This window comes from Papaver somniferum, chromosome 4 (genome assembly GCF_003573695.1).
Source record: "Papaver somniferum cultivar HN1 chromosome 4, ASM357369v1, whole genome shotgun sequence".
In the NCBI taxonomy this organism is placed as follows: domain Eukaryota; kingdom Viridiplantae; phylum Streptophyta; class Magnoliopsida; order Ranunculales; family Papaveraceae; genus Papaver; species Papaver somniferum.
The window spans coordinates 57401836-57421638 of NC_039361.1; the positions used below are offsets into that span (position 1 = coordinate 57401836).

At 37.0% G+C, this 19803-nt stretch overlaps 4 protein-coding genes across 5 annotated transcripts; 3 read left to right on the top strand and 1 right to left on the bottom strand.

The window, feature by feature from the left end:
* Positions 1-9112: 9112 nt before the first annotated feature.
* LOC113275602 (ubiquitin receptor RAD23d-like) lies at positions 9113-12778 on the top strand. 2 transcript variants are annotated; one of them, XM_026525140.1, is made up of 11 exons: positions 9113-9327; positions 10221-10382; positions 10715-10756; positions 10845-10978; positions 11114-11291; positions 11472-11618; positions 11698-11766; positions 11880-11927; positions 12005-12114; positions 12202-12271; positions 12393-12778. In XM_026525140.1, exons 1-11 carry the CDS (start codon positions 9262-9264, stop codon positions 12507-12509), a joined length of 1143 nt encoding a protein of 380 aa, XP_026380925.1. In that variant the 5' UTR covers positions 9113-9261; the 3' UTR covers positions 12510-12778. The 2 variants fall into 2 exon arrangements, with proteins under 2 accessions (XP_026380925.1, XP_026380924.1); XM_026525139.1 differs by having other exon boundaries at positions 9114-9327; positions 11111-11291.
* A 360-nt stretch (positions 12779-13138) lies between these two features.
* Positions 13139-14440, top strand: LOC113275603. Its single transcript, XM_026525141.1, has 2 exons — positions 13139-13650; positions 13941-14440. Exons 1-2 carry the CDS (start codon positions 13201-13203, stop codon positions 14112-14114), a joined length of 624 nt encoding a protein of 207 aa, XP_026380926.1. The 5' UTR covers positions 13139-13200; the 3' UTR covers positions 14115-14440.
* Positions 14441-14717: 277 nt separating this feature from the next.
* LOC113272566 (protein YLS3-like) lies at positions 14718-15688 on the bottom strand. Its single transcript, XM_026522382.1, has 3 exons — positions 15340-15688; positions 14968-15063; positions 14718-14851 (listed from the first exon to the last, which is right to left on the bottom strand). The coding sequence occupies exons 1-3, from the start codon at positions 15686-15688 to the stop codon at positions 14718-14720; spliced, it is 579 nt and encodes a 192-aa protein (XP_026378167.1).
* A 1303-nt stretch (positions 15689-16991) lies between these two features.
* Positions 16992-19581, top strand: LOC113275604 (UV-B-induced protein At3g17800, chloroplastic-like). The gene is made up of 3 exons (XM_026525142.1): positions 16992-17220; positions 17977-18251; positions 18601-19581. The coding sequence occupies exons 1-3, from the start codon at positions 17068-17070 to the stop codon at positions 19412-19414; spliced, it is 1242 nt and encodes a 413-aa protein (XP_026380927.1). The 5' UTR covers positions 16992-17067; the 3' UTR covers positions 19415-19581.
* The last annotated feature ends 222 nt before the right edge of the window (positions 19582-19803 follow it).

The window sequence follows — 19803 nt, forward strand, 5'->3', positions numbered from 1 at the left end:
GGTATCGAAAAGTGGCAAATGTAAGTGGCTACGTATCAAACATACCACTTAGGCATACACGACATAGTCTGTAGCGAGCGATAGATACTCCACTGCTCGATGGTCTTCAACGCACTCAACTATCAGAATAACGCATGGGCTAGTCCTCCTATCGCTCGTCGCTATGATCATCGCTCGACAGTTCATCATCTAACGGCCAGAAATTCACCCACTATAAATAGTCAACTTCAAAATTATTTCAAATCACACCATCTCAACTTCAAATTTATTTCAAGATGGATAGTGCTCGCTTTACTTGAGAAGAAGATGTTTCTCTAATTCGATGTTGGATATTAGTTACAAGCGATGTTGGACTCATACCTCTACCACCAGGACTTGAGCATACAAGGACTCGTACCTCTGCCAACATGACTTGGACCTGTGCCACCATGAACGGAATATCCTGGAGTACTCATGTCAAACATCATGCCTTCTCTCGCTCTTTGCATCCCAGTCAAGTGGAATCTCTGAAATCCATGTAGTAGATCATGATAATAGTTCAACTGGGTCTGATACTAATTTGGTGTAGCATCTACCCCCAGTATGGATAATTTCATTCGACTACACAAGAACAATCGGAATAATAACAATATCTCCAAACATAGATAGAGTCTCTACGTCCAAGAAAAATGGTGGCATACTCGACGATGAACCTGCTTAATTAAGTAGGATATGAAAATGTGTCGCCTGTCTCTGGTGGAGGTTGAGAATGAAGATAATCATCACCAAGTGGCTCCTACCTATAAATGGGTAATCAACCCGACCCAAATTTCGAGGTTGCATAGCAGTATTGGGCTTGAAAATAATGTTAAACCAATAAAGGTACTCATTTATAGAACTCGGCTCCTGGATCAAATTCTCAGCTTCTTCCCAGTATGGACCCTCCCTTATTAATTTCCCCCGGTCATCTCGAGAAATATCTTCACTTCGATATAGCTTGATGTTTATCCCCATTCTTTTCTGCATCTGAGGAAATAATTTTTCGCCGTAATACTAAACACTCTTTTCAGAAATAGGAGAGTATAACACAATACTCTTAAGGCTTAGCTCTAGCATTTCCCAGGGCTTCCACTTTTTCGAACTCATGGATTTCTTTATACAGTATGAAAACAAGGTTAAGGAATGTTCTGCCAAACTGTTGAGTCCTCTGAATAATGGAAACATGCTGACCGTCTTTAATCTGTTCTTTTTTCCAATTATCGACATCGTGCTTTTGTATGACTGGAAAAACATTGGTGTAATTTTGAAGAGAAGGTTCACAACACACGGAAATATGTAAACCACCAGTAATAAAAATAATAATATTGTTTGGTTCTTACCACGTCAAATAACAAATAATAATATGAAACATATTGGTTCGTACCTCCAACACTCCACAAAACCATTAAAGCTATCTTTGACACACATCGAGCAATTACAAAGGGCTATGTAAAGTTCCGATAAAATTGGAGACCCTCAGTCATATCTTGGTGCTTGCACTAAATCTTCTAATGATTCGAGAAAACCAATTAATACCACTGAGCTAGCATTTGGAAATAAACACTGGCCTATTACTCATAACACAAACACATGTTCAAGTTATTCATAATGTTCAGGGTATTCATGTTGTGTATTATCTAACTCTTTTTGATTCATTTTCCTAGCATAATGTTGTAAAAAAAATCCGCCCAGTCACCTTTAATCAACATGCTTTTATTTGTCTATATGCTCATAGGTGTTACTATCTCAAGATTATTGTCAAATTTAGTTGTCAAAACTATATCTTGATTTCTAATCTATAATTAGCTACGTCTCGCATTAGGATAGAAGTATGTAGTTGAGAATCGGACATAACCGCGTTCTACCGTTTGAAATCGAAGATCAACCGAAGCTTTTGGAGAACTTCTTTAATAAAAGGTAAGTGAAGACTGAATCACCTATTTCTCAAGTTATATTCATCTTTATATCTATTATAGATAATATAACAAGAATTTCGAGTCAAGTTTATCTTGGTAATTAGTTATCGAAATATATATGACTAAGCTTAATGAACATTTGTTCATCCTTTGTGAATTTCGGTTAAGAGAAAATTATTGTTCATAATCTAAATTATGATTCAATAATTGTCATTCGAAAATAGCATGGAACAATGATACGTGTCGTTGATGTTATTTTGGAATGTTTCAAATTGATTCAGAGAAAAAAATAAAACTATTGTAAATCTATATACAAGACAGTATGCATACCAGCTTACATACTGGTGAAAGTTGTTATAGGTCCGGAACCGGAGCACATGTACTCTATTATATGTACCATAGTAGATATATCATGTCGACAGTGACTTAGTGGTACGCATACCCGGTATCCATACCATAAAAAGTCTGTGAACTCGTGATCGTGGAATGGTATACCGAAAAGAACTGTTGGTTTTGAAACCGATGTGGTATACATACCTGATACGCAAACCAGAAAAGTTCTATATGTTCCGGAACTTGTATTTGTCTTAAGGGTACACATACCCGGTACATGTACCATGACAAATTTAGTCACGAACAAGGCTAAGTACACGTACTTGCCCCGTCGAATATTTTCCGATGCACATAAAATTATTTATGTGAGATAATTAACCTTATAAATCTCTAAGAACACTATATAGACATTATTGATCACATTATAACATATGGTTGTGACTCAGACTTAAAAATCTTAAGTGTTTATGAAAATTAAAAGTCTTAAGTGTTTATGATTATAATTAAGTTTATGGTTCAATCGGTTAGTTTCGGCTAACGGTCCATGAACAATGTCTTTGTACACGGTTCGGTTACGTTTCATCCTAACCAAAGTGTATATATTGTTATGTTAATCTCATTTCAAAGATTCATCTAACGGTGGATATACATATATATTGATCATCAATCCATAAGTATCTCATTCCACAAGAAACGTTTACATGATGGTTTTAAAGTGAAGCAAGTATTTTATAACATGAAACAAATACAAAGAAAGATACAAAACGTAAATAAATCGCGAAGATAAAGAACGATCTACCACGATAACACATAATCTTGTACTTTGAGATTGAATAAGAAATGGTTCTCGAAATCATAATTTGACCATTTTGATAGATTTTCTTCTTGGAAAAGATATTTTTCTGTGACAGAGGAGTGATTTGCCCAAAAATTCCTCATGTGCAGCGACTAACCTGGGAATCCATATCAATTTTTCTGTTGAAAATAAATTTGATCCTCGCCCGTGCTGAATCTCCGGTGTACTTTTATCAAGAAAACCAAACATGAACAAATCGTTAGAAAGAAACACTATAAAAATGTAGATAAAATCGCCCAAATAGCGAAGATAAAAATCGCTCTAATATTGAAGAAATTATTGAAAACAACAAAAATAACTCCTAAATTGAAATCAATGGTATCTAATATTACTTAAAACAAGAAACCTTTGCTCAGATATAGCCCCTAAAGGACTAGATCTGAGCAAAGGAAGAAGAAGAAGTTGATGGGTTTTTTTTTTATCCTAGTTTTTGAGAGAAGAGACCATTAATGGTGGATATTTTTTGCTTGGTTCAAAAGCTATCTTAGCTTAATTCTAAAGCAACATATATTTTGAAAGCCTATAAAAGGGGAACCTCAAGCAACTAGGATCTTTGAATCCCGACACTACTCTTTGTGTGTCCTAGTTGTAAACTAGAGTCGTCCTCTTCATAAAACCCTTATAAGGTTTAGCGACTAAAAACACTTCACAAGGATTCGTGAAACCAGATCTAACTATCTTTTATCTTGATAGTTCGTGTATCCCGACCTCGTTCATTTGCTGAGTTTCTCACTTGAACAAGATAGATAGAAATCGCAAAGTTCTTTTCGTCTCAGAGTTTGTGATTGCACAAGTTTAATACTTGTGAGGTGAATAATAATCTAGGATGCTCTTCGGGAAGCATAAGTCCGGATTTTGAGGTTAGCTAGACTTTGTCCATTGCTATCGATTTTCGGTCTCACCTTGATCTACGATCAAAAAGGAAAACACCATATAGGCTTATCTGTGGGAGGAAAATTGGTTTAAAGTATTTAATTGAGTTGAAACAACTCTTAGGCTGTAAAGGACATCGGCTAAGGGAATCATTTGCACAGAGTCCTGTTGGGATTCAAGAGGCGTAACGAACGCGACTTTAACTGAATTGTTATGAGGGTTTAATTCGGTCTCAACCACATTCCAGTCCGAAGTTAATTGGTAGTAGGATAGTGTCTGTAACGGCTTAATACAGCTTGGTGTTCAAATCTGGACTAGGTCCTAGGGTTTTTTTGCACTTGTGATTTCCTCGTTAACAAAAAGTTCTGGTGTATGTGTTATTTCTTTTTCCGCATTAAATTGTTTATTTTTATAATAAAAATATTACAGGTTGTACGCAACTCAGTCAAAGTAGATACGTCCATCCTTGTTTGTTGGATACAATTTGATTGATTCTTGGATATTGATTTTTGATACCATCCAAGAACTCTTACACATACATCAGGTTCACGGATTTGGTTATGTCAACTTTCTGATTGTGAGAGAAAGAGATATAACTCTAAATATTATTTCTCGATTGAGATTCATTAAGTTGAATTATAAGAATTATATTTAGGTTTTGTCCATACAGGTTGCCTAAGAAAAAGTTGGTGGTGTATTTTGGTACCCCAGTGTTTTCACCTTATAGATTATTTGAGTATAAATGAGGTATTTCTTTCAATCTATCTTCCGACTCCCATTTCAGTCTGTTAAATGGAAGTAAATTTCCCATATGGAATTCCGGTCAACATGTAAAAATCTAACATTGTAATTCTTATTTAACAACATATTTATAATTAGAGTTTGTTAAATTTTATAAAACTAAAATTAAAATCTAATTACAAGAAGAAAAAAAACTTACCACATTCAAAATCTTTGAAAAGGAACGTATCTGTAGTCTTCCACTCTCATTCGAATATAACTTGAACTATTTGAATTCAATGGTTTCTGGGTTTTATATCATATAAACGCCACCAAGGATATCTCGGACTCTGTCTTGAAGAAAAGAGGAAAGTAATCTGAATACCGTACGGAACTCACACCACCCATCTCTTAAGTGACTGAATTAAGTCGTTATGGATGGCTAGATATGTGCGCAGGGAATATACCATCACTAACTAGTTGTCTAATATGTTGAAACTCATACTTATTTTTTTATGGGTACATTATTTATATGTCCCTACTTTTGACACCCAATAAATATATCCTTATACAACAATAAATATGTCCCTACTTTTTAATAACCTTATCTATTTAAAATTAGATTACCTTAATACCCTCACCCATATAATATTTTTTTTAATTTCAAAATGGAACAAATTTATTCCTCTACCACTTCACCACCACCACCACCACTAACATTCAACTACCATTTCACCACCACCACCGTTTAACAACCACCATCTACCAACTGCCTCCACTACTAATATCCCACCACCTCTCCTTCACCACAACCATTACACCACCACTAGTCTGTCGCCGCCCCACCACTAGTCCGCCGCCGCCGCCACCACCACCGTCCGCCGCCGCCACCACTGATTCAGATATTTTTGTATCAACAACAGTAGTTGATCCAAATAAAAATAGAACCAACAGTAGAAGTTGATCCAATTTAGGGGATCAACAACGGTAGTTGATCCAAAAAAAAGGATCAACAGTAGAAGTTGATCCATGTAAATAGAGTGAACTTGGCATGAGTCGAACACGCATCATCTGATATGGAGTCAGTCATGCTATCATTGCACCACAAGTTTAAGATTGGAAGAAATTTACATGATTTAAACTACAAGCATGATTATACTAATCCAAGAAAATGTTGTTGAAAGGATCAACAACAATAGTTGATCCATTAAAAAATTGGATCAACAACAGGAGTTGATCCCATAAATGGATCAATAATAGTTGTTGATCCCATAAAAAATTGGATCAACAACAACAATTGATCCCGTAAAAACATATAAACACCAACAATTTATCATCACCCGTAGCTTCATAAACATCAACAACTTCAAGGCCAAGCTCTCCATCTGAAGCTAAACACAAACAACACCAACAATCACACATAATATCTGATCAACACGCAAGTGTGACACATTTTCACCCATAAATACATTAGCTGGGACTCATTTTTATCACTATTAAACTTGTGTGTAGGTGTTTTTTTTGGCAATAAACATTTTTAGAAGAATCAACTCGAAAAGTTGTTAAACGCACCCCCGGAGGGCATTTGCTAAGCGGACTCTCACCGTCGGTTAAGGGGCACCTCAATTACTAAGGGACACCTCATTGTTAAGGGGTACTCCAGCTTCTATTTGCACCCCAAGACACCCCACTGTTATAGGCAACCCTACTCTAGATAGGGACACCTTCTTCTTCACGGTTTAAGTAATTATTTTTGGCGGGAAAATGGTGTTAAGCTGCGTACATTTCTGAAATTGATTTCCACGAGTTTTGGTCAGATATTCTCTCGATTTTGGATTCTTATCTCCCTGTTAGGTCAAAACAGGGTTGGTAATTGATTGTTTCACGTTAAAAAAGGGAGGAAATCTGTTGATTATCGTTAGACAGGGAAGAGAGAATAACTCAGGTGTTCTGTTATATTTGGGAGTTATATGGAAGGAAACGGAAAGAAGATATTTTGTTTTGATTTGTTATTATCCTGAAGATAGTTCAACAGCTCATATACACGTAACAGAAAAGGGAAGGAGAATAAAATCTCCATGATTTGGCAGAGAAGTCAAAAGAAGATATTTTCGGGTTTAAGTGATTTGATTCTCTGAGTTATAATAGGAAGTTACGTATGATATTCTTTTAATATTTGCGGCTGTCTAATGGGAGGTTTTGGGATGAATCAAACAACTCAGAATCGCGTGATAATAATGAAAAATATTCACGTGGAGAATAATGGAGCAAAGAGAAAATATTTGCGCATTGAACAAGAGATATTGGGTGCTGCTGAGACTATATAATGAGTTTACTGGAGTCATAGATGGGCATCGAGAGTTTGCAGAGAATAACAGAGGGTTGCAGAGCAGATTTCTCTGCTGCTGCAGAGAAGAAGAAGAAGAATATTTGATGCGTACAGACTGTCGCAGAGAACTGTCGTTTATTAACAGTACTCGTAACAGTCAGTTTGGCACGCTTGTGTTGAATTTGCAACAATTTCTTGTAACGGTGACGTCTGTAATGCCAATACAGCGTTGCAGATTCACTATATTATTACTCTTCTTCAATAAAAACACCTTTTGAGCTATGAATTATATTTTTGAGCGTGTTTCCAACCTAATGAGCTAAACCCCAACACTGGGACGATGGAGGAAGCCGAATTTCATACATGGGTAAATTTATTTTATTTTCTATATGACTTTTGCACTAATTAAAATAGAATTATGATTTGAATTAATTAGTTATTATTTTATTTGATGGGTCATGCTTGCTTAAATGTTTGATGTCCCATGCTTACGATTTATAACTAATATTTTGAGAATATACTTTGGCAAAATAGGAGTCGATGTTATTTTTATTGAGAGATAATTGTTGAGAATGAATAATTGAGCCTTATGATATGAATTCGGCGGAATCCTAGTCCCAGTAGCTCTCTTTTATTATTTTCGTTAAACCTTTAAATTTAGTCTTCACAAATCTTAGAGTTCGAATCTTATATTACTACAACAACAATTAAAAATCACATCAATATCCACCACCACCATCACAAAAACCAATACCACCATTATCTTCATCAACAATTCCAATACTCTAACCTTGCCACAACCATCATTCCAACCTGAACACACCAATATCTTCATCATCAATTACATCGTTTTAATCTTCTTCCATCTACATCATCAAATACAACCAGAACCGTTGCAAAATCTGCATCATCAATTCCACCGATATCTCCATCATCATAAATTAAACTGAAAAATCAAGTAACAAACTTAAAATCTCCATCATCAATTTCATCATTTTTACCTGAATCTGTTATCGATTTAAAGAAGAATGAAATAAAAAACTAGGGTTCGAGAAGGGAATGCGAATCAAGTACATACCATCATTGTTACTCGTTGAACAATCACCAGATTTGAGATTTGTATCTGAATAGAGAGGAAATCGATCTAAATCAATTCTTTAGAAGGAGGCGGTGATACTGATGGTGATAAGAGGTGATGGCGATGGTGACGAAGAAGAAAGTGGTCGCTGTTTGTGGAAGAAGGTGGTGCTGGCATGACGGTGGTGACGAAGAAGAAGGTGGTCGCTGTTTGTGGAAGAGGAAGAGGAGAGAGAGTTTAGATTCGAATCTGGAAAAATGAAAGAAACGGTTGGTGAGATTGACAGTATATGAGGGTAAAGTTGGTATGGGTAATTAAATTGATTTCTTTTAAAGAAAGTATGGATATAATTATTGTGTGATAAGAATATTTGTATAGACCATCAAAAGTAGGGACAATAATTCAATTACCACTTTTTTTTATCCTGCATATAATTTAATACACTGTTTTGGATGCTAGTAGATCCTTTGTTTTTCTGTTTCTTTTTCTTTTCTTACTCATAATTGGAAGGAAGAAGTAACTAAAGACTTTTGCTTAGGAGAAAGAAGAGAAGGCGTCAAGAGGAGTAAGAGGGGAAATGTGGTATTTATAGGCACTATAGACTTAGCCGTTGGCGATATTGAGTCGTACATTGACGATGTTAATAATATCGAGCAATATGCAGAATAACCGGCAAGAGAATCTCTATGGCCGACATAATAGACAGTATCACCGGATAGAAATTCAATAACTTAACTCTTTTATCATAACACATAGGGCAGCTGGTTTGCCACGCCACCTAATACGATAAAGATTTTTTTTTTTTTTTTTACCGGGAATAGGCATAAATAATTTGTTTTCCGGGAAAAGACTCTCCAGTCGTACGACCAAAACCCACGCATGGTGGATGTAGTCTCGTGAGAAGCGCCCTTATACTCCCCTGTCGGGCCTGGCCCTTACCCATAAAATAATACTCCTAGATCATTCTTTCCTAATAACTTTGGGTTTCTTTTCTCTAAAGTTTCTCTCACTCGGTCACTCCTATTTAGACGTACAAAGGTCTTCCAATCGTCTCTCTTTCAGTGACCGTGCGGATCGGGGAGAGAGACGAAATACTAAAAAATCCTCAATATCCTCATCATCCTTGAATCAAAACCAGATGAAGATTAACGTCAAGACTCTTAAAGGTTCTCACTTCGAGATCGAAGTGAAACCTGAAGATTCGGTACTGTTTTTCTTTCTTTTAATTGATCTTCTGTTTTGATTGATTAGGGTTGTCCTAGTTCTCAATTTCAGTCTCCTTGTACTTATATTATCATTGTATTTTGTAATTTAAGTTTGTCTGGTTTATTGTTGAAGTGATTGGTTTCGGATTTGATCGAGTTAAAGTTTCAATTATGACAAAAAGTGTTTGTTTCTGTTCTACCTATCTTTCAAAGTTGGTTGAGTTTTGAACAGATATATGTTTGAATTATCGCTGAACTCGTGGTTTCGTATTAGAGATATTATGTGTAGTGACGCATACCCATTGAAGCTTGAATATCACTTTTATTGCTGTTAAAACTGTGGCGCTACAGTTTTTTTTTACAGATATTACAGCTGAGGTGTGTATAGTTTATGTGCCATTGAGCGGAATCAAAGCCTGGAACTGAATTAAACACTTGAATTAAAATTTTGCATTACAAGGGTCTTAAGTCAAGTAGATTTGATATGTGTTGCGGCACTGTAATGCCCTGATTAGTAACACAGGGATTGTTAGTACCTGTCTTAATTTGGTAAGATGTTGTCATTGGTAAAACAGAATTTTCCTAATGTAGGTGTAAAATAATCTTTTCTGTGATGTATTTTAAAAAATTTCACAAAGATGTTGTAGTTGGTAACACAAGGGATTGGGTGCATAAAGATACCTTAATTAGAAATACATGGGATTTTTATGGGGATTCTTAAGGTTGAGCTAGGAAATAGGGTATGGTCTGTCTATTTTTTGTTGTATAACTTATAAATATTGCTATTGGCAAATGCATCAGACACTTTTTGATTGTTTTTGAAGTTGATTGCTTTTTGTGGTGTTCTTAGTGGATTATTATTGTTTTTGAGACAATGTTATTTTCATTACAGGTTGCAGATGTTAAGACAATAATTGAGACAACACAAGGTTCCGACGTTTACCCCGCGGCTCAACAAATGCTTATTCATCAGGGTAAAGTTCTGAAAGATGAAACAACAATGCTTGAAAACAACGTTGCTGAGAATAATTTTCTGGTCATTATGTTGTCCAAGGTAAGATGTTGCTAATTATGTGGGTTATGCATTTGTATCTCTTGTTTGTTGCATGATTTATCTCATTATTGTTTCTATACACATGAGTAGGGCAAACATGTGAGACCAGATGTTCTGCTATCTAGATGAGATAGAACAGACAGACTGGTATTTACGGTTATATGTGGGTGGGTGTGTATATACACAAATACCTTCTTTTAGTACTCCACATAAATAGTTCTCATGCTTCCTTGAACACCTAAACAATTCACCTCGTAGTAAATTAAGGGAGAGTTTTTCATATACAAGTGTCCACTCATCTCTCTATGTCTGACTTGCTTAAATGATTTCAGAAACCTGCATCTTCTGGACCTTCAACCACACCCGCTAGGCTGGTGAGTACCAAAATTTCGTCCCCATCTGGTTTATGTGATAAAACCTTTATTCTCTTCTCTGGGAAGAAATAACGTCTCTATTTTGTAGGCGACTCCCTCTGCCACAGCTCCTGCATCGACAATCCCTGCTCCAGCTCCTGCTCCTGCATCAACAACACCTGCTTCAGCTCCTGCACCTTCGTCTTCACCTGCCACCGCTCCTGACTCTACTGTCGCTGCTGCGTAAGTTGTTCTGTCCTTTACGTCAAGTAAAAACAATATGTTCTCCTAGTTGTTAACTCTGTTAGTTGTATATTGCCTCAAGGTTTTGTTGTAATCAATGATTAAATGACATTTTTCTTTCATTTGTTAAAGTAGCACCGAGGGAGATGTCTATGGGCAAGCGGCATCCAATCTCGTCGCTGGAAATAACTTTGAGGCAGCCATTCAACAAATCCTTGACATGGGAGGGGGTACTTGGGACAGGGATACTGTAATCCGTGCTCTACGGGCTGCATTTAATAATCCAGAGAGAGCTGTTGACTATCTATACTCTGTAAGTTGGCTTCTCTATCCGAGCACACAGTATGCATGAAAAATAGAATTTGCTTTTCATCTGTGCTAAATTACTTTTCTGGGCTATATTGTTAGCGTTCTAGCATTAACATAAGTCAGTCAAGTGTGTATCTACTGTTCATATCATGATATGTCGTGTTTGTTTCCTTTTCTACCTCAGGGTATTCCCGAGCAAGCAGTAGTTCCACCTGTGGCCCAACCACCGACAGCAGCGCCAGCTGTGAATGCTCCTGCCCAGGCACCACAGCCAACACTACCAGTTCCTTCCGCTGGGCCTAATGCAAATCCGTTAGATTTATTTCCTCAGGTATATATTTTCAAAAATTCATCTCTTCAAGAGTTTAGGATCTTTAGATTGTAATGATCTCTATTCTTCTGTCACACAGGGACTTCCCAATCTTGGTGCTAACGCTCCTGGTGCAGGATCTTTGGATTTTCTTCGGAACAATCAACAGGTATCTCAATATTTCTGCTATAAAACGTTACGCTTCCTCTTTTGATGTCTTCCCCAAAAAACAATTTGAGAATTTACTTCCCAAGAATATCTGATGATGTCTTCTTCATCCAGTTTCAAGCTTTGAGAGCTATGGTGCAGCAAAATCCCCAAATATTGCAGGTAATAGCTTTTATCTTTGTCAGGGAACCCACGTCTAATATCCCTCGAGTGTTTTTCTAACACCATTCTTTTTACAGCCGATGCTTCAGGAGCTTGGAAAGCAAAACCCACACCTAATGAGGCTCATTCAAGAGCATCAAGCTGATTTCCTTCGCTTGATCAATGAACCTGTTGAAGGAGATGAAGGGTGAGACCTCGCTTCCCCTTTGTTCTTTTAATGTCACTTGAAACTAATGACAATAGTATTGCTAATTTAATTGGTTTATGACCTCAGGAATCCATTGGGCTCAGCAGTGCCACAGACTATAGCAGTCACACCAGAAGAGCGTGATGCCATTGAACGTGTAAGTTTATTCATTCCTTTCACTGTTTATTTTTAAAAGTGATGGTTTTCTGCTAGTCGCCTAGTGCTTGTTAATTGGTTTTGACTGTTGGTACTTATATATGTTTCTGTTGTGTTGGCAGCTGGAGGGAATGGGATTTCCTCGAGCAGTTGTACTGGAGGTTTTCTTTGCCTGCAACAAGAATGAGGAGTTAGCTGCCAATTACCTTCTTGACCACATGGATGATATTGATGATTGAAGTCTGAAGAAACAAAACTGCTTCTTTCTGTTCCATTTTCTCTTGGTTCCCTGTCAACAACTTCAGTCCCACACAGTCTATAGTGTTAGATGATCTAAAAAATTCACTTGAAAAGTGAGTTTTTGGATGTTTTTCTTCCTCCATTTTTCTTTTTTCTTTGGTTGGAAAATCCAGTTGCAGTGCCTATCATTAGCCTTAGATTTGTTATTATTGTTATATATAAAAACTGAATTATCTCGATCGAGGTAGTTGATTATTCTTTTTTTTAATTCCCCAATTTTCTTCGGTGCTTCGGATGTTAGGCGCCCTGAGTTAGGGTCAGCTCTCGGTGGATTTAACAGGTCCGGGGTCATTTTTGTTGAAATCCATCCCTAGCAATTTTTCTTCACTGGTCAATTATGCTCATCTTAACTCAAGACCGGTTGGATCTCGCGGATCGGCATAAATAGGTCTGTGTGTGTGGATTCAAAGTCACTTGCAAAATGTTTGCCGATGACTTGACATTGCACCATAGGCCTCGATAATTCAACAGGAATTGCCCATGAACGGGTAAATGGTCCAGAATCCAAAAAACTGTTCGATTCTGTTTGGATGAGTTATCTCCACATATCTTATCTTTTAAAACCAAAGCTAAAATATCTCGTGGAACTCTAGAGCCAAAGCAAAACTCACTAAAAGTAGAGTTACCACCATGCTATCATCCATTCCGCAACCTTCCATGGCTCTCTGTATTAACAATGGAGGTAGTGCTATTTGCAACACAACCACCACCCCCACTTCTCAAACCCACCTCTCATTTCGTCCTCAAATTATTATTCTAAACAACCCAAGTAAAAGATCTTCACATATTGCTACTGCAAAGAAAATCTCTGCTAGAACTGGTAGGTTTGATAGCAAAAACAAGAAAACTACTGGTGGTGGTGGTGGAGGAACTAGTACAACCACAATTGAAGAAGTGGATGCAGTTATTGAGAGAGAGAGAAGTGAAAGGGACTTAGCAGATGGGGTCGTAAATGGAATTGATGATGGTTATTTCTTGCCAGAGCTACCTGGTGATAAACCTGATCCTTTTGAAGGTGCTCAGTGGGATGGTCTTGGTTTCTTTCTTCAGTATCAGTGGGCTTTTGGTGTTGTCTTTGCGGTAACAATTTCTTCCCTTCCCTGTTCCTTTGTATGAATTTACTATTTTTAATACCGAATTTCTGGTTTAGTTAGTCTTTATGTCATCTTTATGAATTCATTCGTCAATCAACAAGACTGTCATAGAAATTACATGGTAGCTTCAACTTTGAGCCGCATAAGAATGAATAGTGGTGTGACATATATTATTTCTTGGTAGAGTTGCCATTGACGCTTCATTGTGAAGGCTGAGTCTTCTTCATAGGGGGTTTTCTTGTTTTTTTATAACTCGTGGGTCTTTACTTTCTGCAGCTGATTGCTTGTGGAGTTGCGGTTGCGACTTACAACGAAGGGGCGACAGACTTTAAGCAGACAACGGTATACAAGGAGTCGGTCCAGTCTCGAGAGTTGTTGGAAGAACCAGAGACTTCAAATGCAGATGTTTTCGAGGGAAATCCAACTGAAGAAGCACCTAGTCTAGAGTAAGCACTTCAAAGAACTTAAACAAGGTCTGCATTCAGTTCATGCTGTAATTGTAAGGACTAAACATACAAACAGGGGTCTCAAAAATCTCTCCCAAGGTAATAATAGTACTGAAGTACACTGTTATATGTTGTAAATTTTTCATGGCTGTTTTGTTTGTGTATTCATAGTGTATGAGAATGCTAATACTTGATAGATCTCTCAAATTGGAATGTTAAAATCTAGATGTAGACACGCTTGAGAAATATTACGACCTTCTTTTGTTGTGTAATTTGGCATGTAGAGGGCAAGAAAGATTTGATGTTTATTGAAAGCCTACATTTCTCATATATATGATGGAAACATGAAATGAATACACGATTCATGTAGAAGATGCTCCAAACACTGTCATTCGTTCATATTGCTACTCAACTTTTAAGACTTTTAGATTTTCAGAAGAAATTGAACCATAGTAGGTCTTGATATATAAGTGGAACTACATTTAATATGTAAGTGGTCTTGATTTTCAGAAGAAATTGAACCATACTCGAAAACATCTGCATTCTTTTATTCTTAATATGTAAGTGGAACTACATGAAAACTTAAGCACTCATATCGTAACCAGAACTAGATGAAAGCTCTTGTCAATAGATAAATTGTTGCAAATGCCACAAAAGGAGCTTGTCTGAATGTTAACTTTTGGCCGTTGCTCTTACGGAATCCCATATTTGGCATTGGTGCCATTGCGGTCATAGGTGGAACTGTAAATTACATAGATGTGAGTGTTAGATGAAGCAGGATAGACTTTAGCAGGAGATATTTAAGGAAATATATAGAACCCAGTGTGGTGAAGTATTTAAGGAATATTAGAAAATACCAAGTTCAGGTTCAGGCTCAGGTGAAGAAGTATTTGAACTTGTTCCCTGTAACACTTGAATGCCAGGTGCAGGCGAATCAGCTGATGGAACCAACCCTTTAAACAAAACCAAACCAGTTCATGTGTTAATTGTCAATCAAAATTTATTAGATCCGGGTTCAAGGGAACCCAGTGTAAAGGACTACTACTAACTACTCAATGTGAGAAGAAAAGCTGCTGTCTAACAAGAACTGTAGGAAGCTTAAGCATCAGTAGTACGGAGCTTGTACTTAACAACTCGGATAAAAGATTAACGTTTAGTGGATAGCAAAAAGCTTTACAAATGACAGTTTAGAAGTTCACAATGCACAGTTGTATCAGCTAGTTACATACCTGGACATGAAGTTGTGTCGAGCTTAATCCTACAGAGAGCAGGAAGCCTTAAAGCAAGTGTTTGATTAATAGAAAAAAAGTTGATTGGATTATCACTACTAAGCAACACACAGAGGCAGTTTTCTTCTTGAACATAGAGATCCATGAGGTTGTCGCAGCACAGACGTGCTGGTGCAGGCATAGTTCCTTGTACATAGGGCAAGCAGGGTACTAAAGTAAGCAAGCGAGACCCGCATTCAATAATGTCGGAGCCTGTCGAAGGAGATTCAGCCTCTGGGAAAGCAAATGGAGTTGAAATAAGGAGTAGTAGTAACAGAGAAAGGATATGGAAACTTGAATGAGAAGCCATTGAACGTCTGTTTTGCTTTCAGTTTCTGTATGTTTGTGTGTGTTCAGGCTCTATAGGATGAAGCGGAAGCTTGTAAAGAGCTTTTTTTATAGAATGAAAATTTCTGTTTTTAGGGTGTGAACTTCTGCATGCTAATGGATGGAACTTTGCATTTTTGTACTAGTTAGTTAATGTTGTAGTTCATGACTAGTAAGTGCGTGGTACTTCTGTTTGTTAATTGGAATTACTTTTCCAGGTTTGACCGTGGTCTCCATAAGCCTTTTGCATTTCTCAATTTAAGCATGTTTTCCAGATATGATCTTTAAATCTGTGCCCCTGTCGTAAGATCCCACTTATATTTTCACACCAGCTAACATTAGTACTGAAAAAAGATGCTCCAGCCTGCAGAGCAGGGTTGTCGAACAACCAGTAACCATCTATGTCTAACCGAACTCTATATTGACCAGCTCTATGCGGATCCTACAAGCTGCTCTTTCTAACCTATCTAAAGTTTAGGCAAGTCTATGAAGCAGCCAAAACATGAGAACACCTTTGCTTCATTTGTTTTGCTAATAGTATGAAACTAAGAAGATAACAGATGCTTAATCTTTTGCCTTTGAATAAAGGGGTGTGATAAATGCAAATATGCAATTACAAACTTGCCAAACTACTTTAAGATAAATGCTAAGAATCAACTGTTGTGAATAAATCCTAATCTAATGACTACTACCATTTCTTCCTTTGTCAATCTCCTCAGTTGATTCCAACATATGAAGTAAAATTATTTTTTTTCACCCATTCAGCCACTAATGGGAAAATATGGCGCCACGCCCTAACACCATGTTTGTTTGCATCAGACTCGCAATCTGGATCTGAGTCAATTCTTGACTCGTCGCAAGTCAAATATCAGATTAGTTGTTTTCGATTTTAAGTCAGATCCGACTCAATACCTGACTCGAACAATAACAAAATTCCTCGGATTCATTGGACCAACTCAATGTTTTTGGTTCAGTTGAGTTAGATCTGACCGAAAAAAAAAATTAAATCAAATCCGACTCAGCTGAGTAATTTCGGTCAAATCCAGATGACTCATACCCAAACGAGTGAGCTGTAAACACACACCTACAAGTTTCAATAAGTTTCATCCCTTCCAAGTTTCAATTCAATTCCTGTCCTTGCACCTTGTGGTGACATTGATACATTGGAGAGTAAAATGAGGTCCACTAATTAGCAAACAAACCAAGACACGCTACTAATTTCAATTTCTCCCACCCAAGATATTTTTGTAATTAAATGCTTGCCACATCATCTCCCCCTAAAAAAAACAAAAGATAAGGGGGTCTTTCCAGTGCTTCTTTTACACTGTGGGTGGTGAGTGGTTTCAGAGAAAAACCCTAAAAATGGCAAGCATGGTGATACAAGGTGTAATGAATAATGGAGATGCTGCTGCACTTGTTGTTTTACCATCGTTTTCATCCTTTTCGGGTTCAAGTTTTAGATTCAGTAGGAGATTTGCTAATCCTACGTTTCTTCTTTCAAATGGGATTCTCAAGGTATCATCTTCATTCTTCAGTCTTGCTCAACTTTTGTTTCTTTACTCTTCCATGTTTGTTCTTGTTTAGCAGTTGAAATCTAAAACGAATGATACTATTCGATAACAACTACTGTAGTACAAAATTATACTCCATTTTTTAGTACCCTTTCCCTTGAAGTTATTACTTTTTTCTTTAGGTCTATGCATTTGCTTTTAAAATACTTTAATGGAGGAATGTATTAGCAATCTTGATTAATTTGTAAATTTTTGTGTCTCAACTCTGGTTACTTCAATTAGTATTGTGTAGTTGTGATGTCCATTTGTTTGTCTATCTCATAAGGTATCTTCTCTATGCCCATGATTTTTGATTCACTTATGAGTGTCCCTCCTTATCCTTTTATTTTAGAAACTGGAACTGATACTGAAAACCAGTTTTCGCTCGGTTCCACCAGGATGAGCTACTTCCAGAGAGAACAATATAGTTCCAAGTAGGTCAATAACCTAAATGAACGACCCGTTGACACTACTACGCTTGACCTTGAAGGTTTGTTAATAGAGTTTGGGCGTGAACCTCACAAGTGTTGCATAATGAGACGAATTTGAATGATATATGGGTCACTTATACGTGCTGGACTTTGTTTCAATCCTAACTGTTCTTGATCTTTCTGAGTAGGTCTTTAGGAAATAATTTGGTTGTTTACCTTCATCTTCCTATATTTCAACTACTTCCGGAGTAGTTAATTCTGATTTTCTTAAAGATGTTTTTCCTTTCCAGAGCTTCAATTCCTTTGGCTATCCGAAGGTAGGTATTAAGCTTGAGAAGTACAGACCAAAGGTGAGAGCATCAGGGGCTTCCAATGATGATACAACTACACCTCCGGTTGCTCCTTTAGAGCTTGAATCTCCGACTGGTCAGCTTCTCTCACAAATACTTCAAACCCACCCGCATTTACTCCCTGCAGCCGTTGATCAACATCTTGAGAACCTTCAAGCTGAGCGAGATTCTCCAAAAGAAGAAGATTCATCCCAAACTCAAAATCTCCTATACAAGTATGTTTTCAAGTGACCCTTTTTCTTATCTCTAATAGTATTTGAGCTAATATGTCGTCTTCATTTATGTAGCCTTCTATTCTTGCCATTTCAATGTTGTTGTTAACTCAAACCTCTAGATCAACCTGAAGCTTAGGTAGTGATGTAATAAAATGAAGCAAACGCCTTTTCACTGCTGGTATATTCTAGATTTTAGTTAAAATATACTAGATCAGTGCAAAATTGTTGATAGGGTGAAAAGTAGTTGTACGTTTACAAACCATTGCAGTCCATGTGTGTTTGTTGAATGTTTCATTTTTCTTGGTGGTTATGGCAACAAACCGACATTTTAAAATGTTTTGATTTCCAGGAGAATCGCAGAAGTTAAAGAAAAAGAAAAAAAGAAAACTTTAGAAGAGATAATCTACTGCTTGGTTGTCCAAGACTTCTTAAAGTATAAAATCATGATGATTCCTTTGATATCAGTTCCAACGGGTGATCCAACTGGTAAGGTAGATGCTTGGCCAAACCAAGAACAGAAGTTAGAGTCTGTTCATTCCTCTGAGGCCTTTGAAATGATTCAGAACCATCTATCACTTGTTCTTGGTGAGCGAGATGGGGGCCCTCTCAGTAATACTGTCCAAATCAGCAAACTCAAGCTCGGGAAGCTTTATGCAGCCTCCATAATGTATGGGTATTTCCTCAAAAGAGTTGACGAAAGATTTCAGCTTGAAAGAAGTATGAAAACTCTTCCAAAGAGTTTGAATAAAGCACAAGAGATTTCCCGAGAACCACTTCCAGAAAGCCCGTTCTGGGATCAGGATTCATTATTTCGAATCCCACCTGATGATGATATTGATGACGAAGGAGTCATCTCAAATTCTGCTGAAGTAAATACATTGAAAGAATATGTTATGTACTTGGATGCGGATACACTACAGAAATATGCAACAATAAGATCAAAAGAAGCTATTTCATTAATTGAGAGACAGACCCAAGCATTGTTTGGAAGACCGGATATCAAAATTGCCGAGGATGGTTCAATCGATATGTCTAACGATGAGGTAATTGGGATCTCATTCTCTGGGTTGGGACTTTTGGTATTGGAAGCAGTTGCATTTGGATCGTTTCTGTGGGATGCTGAAGGATACGTCGAGTCTAAGTACCATTTTTTCAAAATCTGATTGAACCAGATAACATTTTTGTGCTGTAATGCAAATGATGTAAATTGGTGTATAAAGTTTTCATATTATGAAAAACTAGGGTTAGTTTTGTAGACATGCATCTTATGTTTCTTGGTTACTTGAACAGAATTTCATTACAGAAATGGACTCACTTATTTTGGTATCCACATATTGGTCCCAATTAGTCCAACATTGTTATGATTGTTATATTTTTGTTGTGTAACTTGTAAATATTGGTAATGATAATTGCATCTGAAACTTGTTGACTGTTTAGGAAGTTGATTGCTTTTTGTGGTGTTCTTCCTAGATTATATTATTACAGGTTGCAGATTTTAAGACAACAACTGAAACAGTACAAGGTTCAGATGTTTACCCAGCTGCTCAACAAA